We start from the raw sequence: 9,170 nt of genomic DNA, 5'->3' as shown, positions 1-9,170 counted from the left end.
CGGTCCTCACGAGGGATACTGATCTAAGAATCACTGATAGGGCAGATCGACCTCAGGGACCTTTGGGAACCCACCTCCTGTGTTGCTGAAATCTTCGGAGTCTTCAGGAGCTTGGGAGAAGCAACTGGCCAGATGAAATTAAGTGCCTGCTTTTGCAGGGGAGTAACTCCTTTACTCCAAGGGAGATTGTTCAGTCGTCCAGCATCGTGCAGGCAGTCAAAGTACTTGGTTTCTTCTTAGCAGAATCTTGTCCAGGTAAAATCTAAAGTCCTGTAGCCAGGTAACCGACTTTATACCCATGGGAAGGGATTGGAAAGCTGCTGACCCTCCTAGGGGAGGGGCAGGACAGAGGGGTGGCTACACCCATGTCCTTTGTCCAGATTCAAACCAGAGCAGGAGTAAATGGCTGCCAGAACTGGTTTGAGCTGGACTATGTACAGGGACACCAAATGTGCCCCCAGTGCAGACTTTCTGGCACTCTCAGAGTGCACCCACCCAGCCCCAATACACTAAACCCTGTCTGGGAGGTGGTCACAACTCCCTGTGACAGGATGCCTATTGTCATGCCTTCCTCTGCTCGAGCTTGGCTCAGCAGCAGGAGAACAGAATCGTGTCTGTGGCTGGCAGCGTCCATTTTGTGCTGCCCAGGTCGAGAAAGCTGGTATCGGGTATACCGGTGACCCACATATGTCCCTTTGGAAGGGTGGAATTATACCTCTCACACCAATTGCTGGTATGGAGGTATGATTCCAAGGTGTTTGACACCAAACACAACATGTTTCTAAGCAGCCGTTTTAAAGTTAGCATTTACCGCGAGGTTATAATGCACTTAAACATATATGTCTGACTGCATCACAGACAACCCCGGAGAATGATCTCCGAAGGCTGCAGATGGGCTCTGCTCAGGCAGGGGCACCCTCTCACTTACAACCCAGCACCCTGCCTTCAGGATTGTTAAGGCCTGCCATGGGGTGACTGATAGGTATTTAAGTGAAGTGATTTAGATAGATATAGTGAACCTATATCTTAAGTAAGTGGTGCAAGCACCAGCTTACAAAGTCTACTGTAGCAGGCTTGTCGTGTCAATTTGAATGGCCTCTCAGGGGTGGTATAATACATGCTTCAGCCCATGGGAAGCCTCTGGGGTACCTATGCCCTGGGTACATGGTGTACCATATACTAGGGACTGATAAAGGTACCCCAGAATCCAATCTGGAGTGTACCTAAAGTACATGCATCTTAATGTAAGGGAGAAAGCAGATGGACTGGGGTCCTAGATAGCAGGATCCCAGTCAGACTGGTCAAAAACCAGCAAAACACCAGGAAAAAGGTGGGTGAAACCATGCAGTCAGATCCTTCCTTCCTACAGTCCCACCATAAAAAGGTTGGCAGGAAGGAAGGTCATAATCCTTATGGCAGAGCTAATGCCGGCACCGCCATCATACACTGCTGTGGGACTGAGATCCTGCAGGTGGCGGTCTTGCAGAGGTCTCCCCGCTTGCATCCTAATTCAGCAGTTGGGCTGGCAGGTATGCGGGTGGGCAGACCGCCATATTGCAAAGGCAGTCCCAGGACTGCCAAAGTTATAATCAGGCCCTTAGTCCTAATCTAGAAACCTTAACTGGGTGAAGGTGTGAAATTTGAATTTTCCAGCTCAGAGCTAATCTCACTCAAACCAAAAGCTTCAGGAGGGCATTGTCCAATGACTATCCTTCTTTGAGGAACTTATCTTGCCACCTTGTCAAACTGAAGGATTTCAAATTCCATGTCAGAGACTAAGGGGCCAATTTACAAGCCCCTTGCGCTGCCGGTGTGTCACTTATCATGCTCCGGCAGTGCAGAGTGCAGACCCATATCTACGGGGCCACGCAAAGCCACTTTGCATGGCTTTTCATGGTCTCGTCGATATGATGTAAGGTAATAAGTTGCAAGTCACTGCGTTGCCTTACACTGCTTCGGGGGGGGGGGGGGGACATTCCATGGGCTTTGCAGTGGGTTTTCCCATGCAATACCCATAGGTTTTGACACATTCCCAGATTTACAAGGATCTGTAAACCTGGGGGTTCTTCAAACCTTAATGAGGCATAACAAGGAGAAATATCTTTATTTCTCCTCATTTTTTTCCCTTTCAATGTGTGCTGCATTCTTCTGCACAGATAGAAAGAGGAAAAATCCCCCATGGATTGCTTTTTTGCAGGAAGGAGTCCCTGCCTGCAGAAACAAAACAATCCTGTTAATAACGCAGACACCCTTGCCCCATAGTGCAAGGGTGCCTGCGCTGGCACTAGGCACCAAATTGTACACCGGCACTTGTTAAAAGGTCAGTAACACACTATTTCTTGTAAATATGTTGCATTCCTGCCCTTTTGAATTGGTGTAGAGCAGCACAGCAAAAGGAATTGTGGTGCTGCCCTATGCCAATTCATTGTAAAAGAGAAACTAAGTCCCAAGGTAAAATCTCTGAACGGGACAATCCAACTTAATGTTTTGAATCCATGCTCCATCACAGTCTGTCTGAAATCGCCCCAATGTCCAGGTAAAACGCAACCATAGACTATCATTGGAGCTTGACATTTTCTTGACCCTTTTTCAATTTTTTTTTGTTAAAATGTTTGAAAATTCATATCTTTGGTTACTCTTGCAGGATTTTTTTTATCATTTTAGTATCGATTTACTCACTAAAATGTTCTCTATTTTTATAAATAAGAGTGGAATTTTTATAATATTATTGTATTGTGTCTTTGACTTTTTAACTGCTTTGGTGCTTTACACATTTTCTTTAAGTCAACCCTGTCTGCTCTGTGCCACATCTACCAGGATTTTAGCCCGGGGTTTAATAACTGAAACCTTTGACTGGACCTAACAGTCACTTTCTTACAGGTAGGACAAGGGGCAAGGTTTGTTTGTTGACAAGAAGGTATGTTTTGAGGGAAGATAGTAATCATTTGAAACTGAGTCAGCTTCTTCTGATGTTCAGAATGGCAAGAGCAGCTCTGAAGAAGAAGGGATGCCATTACATATCTTCAAGACCTTGATGGAGAAGACCTGTCTTCCATTTTTATCTTCAAAGCACATTCTTTACTCAAATTACAGTTTATATTATGGTGCAGGTCACACAAGGTTATTAGTTTGCCAAATACATCAGTGTATAGTATCTGATGGCCTTGTAGGTGCCGCAGCTAGTCCTGAAGATTTTGACTGCCGGTGTGGGGGCAATGTAATTTCAGTAGTCTTGGAGGATAATGTTGAACTTCTTCAGGCCCTTGATGAGATATATCATGAAGTGTAGTAAGCCATTAAGCATGTTGGAGTATTTTGTTTAGGTGCTGAGCATCGTGTTGCCTCCATACTAGTGCAAGAGGAGAGAGGCTTGCACTGCCATTCATAAATCTGTTTCTGGATGGGAGGGTTTCACTTTGTTATAAGGAAGAGCTGGGACACTGCTGCCTTGGTCTTTCTGATGGTGTGTTTCTTGAAGGTGAGGTCTGGACTGAGGCTTCATCCAAGTTATTTCACATTGTCTGTCAGCTTATGGGTGAAGCCATCATTGTTCTTGTTCAATAGCTAAGCTAGAATTTGTGGTTGCTTGGAGCTGTTGGAGAATTGGAAGACCTCCACCTTTATTCAGTTGAGTTGTAGGTACATACTTGACGCCCCATTCTGGATTGGTTCAAATCATGTTTTGAGTCTCTGAATCTGATTGTTTGAGTAGAAATGTGTGGTGCTGGAATCATCCTAATGCTGGTAATGAGTAAGCAAGGTCTGGAGCATCATTGGTTGTCATGCAGACAACTGCTCTTACTGATCTGCTTGTGAATGAGGAGACTGCTTTCTCAATGATTTATTACTTGAAGGAGAGGTGGCTGATGAGGCAAATGTGGGTGTGGTTGTCAGCATTCCTCATATAGGAAAGTATCTGCCTAGCCTTGAGGGCATCTAGGAAAGTTCTTGGCATGAGGAAAGATTAATGATGTTGAGGAGGGCTGTGAAGATACCTCCTGGTGATCAGTGGAGGATGTAAATGTCAATGCAGGGTTCAGATTGAATAACAGAATGAACAAATCTTAAAAGACAATTATGACTTTCTTTGTGCTCTGGAAATAACATTTCTGATAAGTGAGTTAGACAAAACAGAATGGGACCAGAAGTCAAAGTATGGAAGTATGGGTCAAATAGTATTCAGCAGCCTGGATAAGTTCCCTCCATCATTTGCAAAGAATAATGTATACAAAGGGATGTGTTCAATGTTAGGTGATGAGTTTATAATGACAACAATTATTCCTAGAGGAAATACATGTGAGAACAGACCATTTGGATGGGCAACTGTAAAGTTTTGTGATAAATTGATTATGAAATGTATTGTCTCTGCTATGTTATTTGTTCAAAACTGCATCATGTCTTTTCAGGGGATCAGGTAAAAGTGATACAAATATGGATTGTGAAAGAAAACTAAAAAGGTAAGGCACAGACTAGTGCAGAGAAAAGGACTAAAGCGCCATTTTGAGTGGAAACTAGGAAGGACTGAATAAGGAAATAGGCCAAGGCTTGGTATCTCACTGCAGACGCATGGGATTCACATCTGTTCCTTGTGACCGGAGACTCAATAGGTTCAGTCAGGACATAGCTCGAAGATCCAAATAGCTATTTAAATAAAAAACAAAACTTGTTGTCATTCTCCAACTGGCTAAAACATGGACAGTTGTTGCATTCTGTTCTCTAATTCCTTCTGGTATGCTACCATTGTGCTCCCGTGTGCTTAGAAAAGGCATTTCTTCAAACTATCAAACAACGCAACAAATAAAGATAATACACCTATACCAATGAGGAAAAACAAGTAAAGAAACAGTCACTTTTGTCTGTGCAATCAGTTGTTTAGAGCTAAGGGTAAAATGTAAACCCTATCTAATTATAGTTTTTTAAATATGCATGCTCTGTGTGCCCTGGTGCTTTTTGAATTCTTTGAAATCTGATTGGTTGAAGTGTTCTCAATATTTTAAGGTATAGTTCATGATTTGGTTGGTTCATTTCTGTTAAACTATTTCAATAAAAATATATATCATATGAGATAATTTATATTGTTTCTTTACAGATTCCTTTTTCCCTGGGAACGTTTTCATTTATAGCTCATTGATTTTTCATTGCAAAGATAAAAAGAAAAAACATGGACAACCATACAGAAGTGGTCTGTTTCCTGCTGTTGGGACTTCCCATTGGTGTGGAGCTTCAGATATTCTTCTTCTTCATAGTCCTGTCAATCTACATTCTCACTCTGACAGCCAACATCACCATCATCAGCCTTGTAAAGTTAGACCAACATCTTCAAACACCAATGTACCTTCTGCTCTCTCAACTGTCAATCATTGAAATCTTTTACACATCAACTATTGTCCCAAAGCTGTTATCCACCCTTCTCCAGAAGAACAGCATCTCTTTTGCTGGCTGCTTCACTCAGCAATACTTCTATGTTAGTTTGGGTGTCACTGAGTTCTTTCTTCTGGGTGTGATGGCTGTTGACCGCTACTTTGCCATTTGCAACCCCCTACGTTACACCACCATAATGAATGAGAAGATATGCCTCCAGGCTACTGCTGCCTGCTGGGTTGCTGCATTCCTGTTTATGTCATTTCTGGTTATTGTGTTATCCAAACTCCCCTATTGTGGTCCAAACAAAGTCAATCATTTTTTCTGTGATTTAGCACCATTGCTGAAACTCTCGTGCATTGATACCCACATGATGGAAAGTGTTGTTTTCTTCTTTGGTTGCTGTGCCATCCTGCCTTCCTTCCTGGTAACCATAGTTTCCTATGTCTTCATTGTCTCCACCATTCTAAGGACCCCATCGCAGAAGGGAAGAAGGAAAGCCTTCTCCACCTGTGCTTCACACTTTACTGTAGTAGCGATCTTGTATGGAACAGTGATATTCCTATATGTAAGGCCAGCATATGCATTCCCTATTGAGATCAACAAATTTGTTGGTGTCTTCAATACTGTAGTCACTCCTCTTCTGAATCCACTAATTTATTGTTTACGGAATAAAGAAGTGAAAGCAGCTATGAGAAAGCAATTTGGTAGGAATGTTTTGAGAAACAACTTGGCACATTGAATTCAATGCATTCTAATGCCACAAGGGGTGGTCACGCCCTCCAACTGGCCAATGAACGTTCTCTTATTAAAAGTTGTTTGCCAACCATTACTTTCAAAGTCCTCCATGTGCAGAAGAACTCAAGGATGGTGTAGGTGTGAGTATACATTAATTATACCTCAACATTCAATGGCTCCGCACAGAATAGCATATGGTAGGGCATCCAGTGTGGAACCTCCAGTATTAAATGTTCATGTTTCTGGTCAAAAATGCAATAAAGACTCGCAATACCATAATTAGCTATTGAATGTCTTGTGATTAAATAATTCAAAAAGCCAATGTCAAGTTTAGGACGAGTCACAAAGACCAAGATATGACAGTGTAAATATTTAAATATCGTTTCAGATTTTGCAATATGGCTTTTATAACTTAAGTCATTCAAATAAAATGTGGCTAGCCAGAGAGCTAATATTTCATATTGTATTATCTGTGGGACTCTGTTTTAATCCATATTTTTGTTTACACGAAGGGCATGACAATGTGATACGTAGTGGGATGCTTGTGCATCTTTCAGTTTCATTTCCTTCTAATAAACTGAACAGCATGATTTGAATAAGTTAGTCTGACAGTAAGAGTGGCTTGTACTCTCTCAACGAGGGGAACAAAATGTGGCATTGAGATGCATTCTTTGATCTTGTGTTAGAGCCAAGGATCTAGGACCACAGTTCCAGCGAGTGGGCACATGATTTGGCACAGTGGTGTATGGGGGCTTGTCCTTTGTTATGAACTGCATGAAATGAGTGGTCTCAGGTTGTCATAAGCTCTCCCCAACCCAATTTAAAGGAAGGGTAAGGTGGTGCTGACTCTACACATAACCTACCTCCAATAAAAGCCCATCCTAAATTCTGCAAAGGGTGTAGCAGCCTGCAGGTGGCAGTAGGCAATTTGCCACACTGAAAAAACTTAAACTTAAAAAAAATCGGGTTACTGCAGCCGGACTCAGGTCTCTTTTAAGCTTTAAAGTGAAATTTTATTACAATAATTTGCAATAATAACATGTGAAAGAACAACAGAAATTATTGAACATAAATTATAAATCCTAAAAAGGAGAAAAATACAAGAGCACCAGCAGAAGACATAAAAGGTAACAAAAATATAACATAAGCGAGAAAAATGCAATGAAAAAATTTCGAGAAAAATAAATATAACATCATAATAAGATAGAACATTTTTAGCATAACTACGTCATGGAGGTTTAGGTACTTCCTCAATGCGGGGTTTATGAGAACATGCAAGATGAGCAGAATTAGCTAAAAAAGAGGTAACTGGGAGCCAAATGAGATCTCTTTTAATAGCTAACTGAACAGGGTGTACGTAAGCCCTATCAAGTCTATGGTGATAACATACACCATGCTTGAAATGATACTTGAGAAGCATCCTTCCAAGATTTAGTGATTTGTTGTAAGGCAACCGCTAGTAGTAAATCAATCATAGAAAAATCACCAGTTTGAGTGACCAATAATCAGAAACGCTACCTAGAAAAAGATTGATAAAATTAAAAGGGGAATGAGAGTTAAGAATTAAATTAATCTGTTTCCAGACTTTTACCCAGAAGTCATAAATAAGGGGGCATTCAAATAGCATATGCCTAAGATCAGCAAAAGGGTGTGTACAGGACAAACATTTGGAGGATAATGTAGGGTCTAATTTATGAAGTCTAACTGGAGTAATAAATAATCTATGATATATGAAAAATAATGTTTGAGTTGTATTAGCCGCTCTAGAAGACTTTCTTATTTTAGACCAAATCTTATTCCAATGGGAAATGGTAAAAGTAGATTGAAAATCTATCTCCCAACATAGTTCAACTTTAGATTTATCTCTATCTTCCGTAATCAGGGTTATATGTTTATTTATTTGAGAGGCAGAAGGTAATGAGTCTAATAATGTGTAAAGAGTAGAAGAGGAAAATGAAGTTATGAGTTCAGAAGAAAGCTGATGATAACAAGCCTTTTGTATTGCTGAGGTAAGTAAGTTATATTTATTTGCATACAAGGCCGGAAATGAAAAGAGCGTTCGAGCATCAGTGAATGAAAGACTAGAACCATCTTGATATATTTGTGAAACCTATTTCAGTCCCTTAGAATGCCAATCTTTCCAGAATACAACTCTGTTTTTGATCTTAATCAAAGCATTATACCAGATAGAGGAAGCAAAAAATGTCTCTCTAGGTGACCTGAAAGACATAAAAATGGGAGAAAGGAGTCTGAAAATATTCTTAAAATGGGATGAGACAAGAAAGCAGGTTTAGAAGAAAAAATCTTATAGTCTAAGTTAATCAATGAGATTGGGCGATAATTCTTACATAATTTATGGTCTTTCCCTACTTTCTGAAGAAGGCCAATCAGTGCTTCCCAAAAAGAACCGCTGGATGATTTAGATGTAATAAAATAAAAATAAAGTTGATGTAATTTAGGAATAAGGAAAGAGGAACAATGTGAATAAAATTCAATGGTAAAACCATCAGGCCTTGGAGCTTTACCTTGTTTAATGGAACGAATAGCAGTTGAAATGTCCTGAATCTGAATGTCCTTTTCTAATAAAGAAAAATCTAAGTTAGGGTGTAAAGGAGCTGGTATGGATGTTAAATAAAGAGAAGCATCTTGTGTTTTGGAAAAAACCTCTGGAATATAAAGTCTTTGATAACATTTTGTAAATTCTAAAAGAATATCTTCACTTTTATGAAGAGTCTGATAAGAAGAAGATGAGATAGGTTCAATAACCGTACGTTCTTTCTTGATTTTTAGGTAATTTGCAAGAAGCTTCCCTGATTTATTTTGACCACCATAATATTTCGCACTAACTGTGAGTAGGAAAGAATTAGCATTGTCAGTAGAGATTGGATCAATTCAAATTTGGCTTGAACGAGTTCATTCAATGTAGTCGTAGATTGGGATTTATAGTAAGAATCTTCTAATGTTTTAATCTTTAAAGTGAGGATTTTTAATTTATTAGAAGTTAATTTCCGTTTTTGGGAAACAAAATTAATAATAAAGTCTCTAGAGGCGGCTTTAAAAGTGTCCCAGAC

General features: G+C 40.2%; 1 protein-coding gene across 1 annotated transcript; it reads left to right on the top strand.

Moving 5' to 3' along the window:
- The first annotated feature begins 5,161 nt into the window (after positions 1–5,161).
- LOC146866778 (olfactory receptor 6M1-like) lies at positions 5,162–6,103 on the top strand. Its single transcript, XM_085617531.1, has one exon. It carries the CDS (start codon positions 5,162–5,164, stop codon positions 6,101–6,103), a length of 942 nt encoding a protein of 313 aa, XP_085473657.1.
- The last annotated feature ends 3,067 nt before the right edge of the window (positions 6,104–9,170 follow it).

The sequence above is a fragment of the Triturus cristatus genome, chromosome 1_2, assembly GCF_964204655.1.
Source record: "Triturus cristatus chromosome 1_2, aTriCri1.1, whole genome shotgun sequence".
NCBI lineage: Eukaryota > Metazoa > Chordata > Amphibia > Caudata > Salamandridae > Triturus > Triturus cristatus.
Note: the sequence above shows the minus strand (reverse complement) of the source record. Positions and strands in the feature narration are given on the sequence as shown.

Coding starts and splice junctions, on each gene's coding strand:
- LOC146866778 (XM_085617531.1), top strand. CDS start 5,162: ATGGACAACCATACAGAAGTGGTCTGTTTCCTGCTGTTGGGACTTCCC.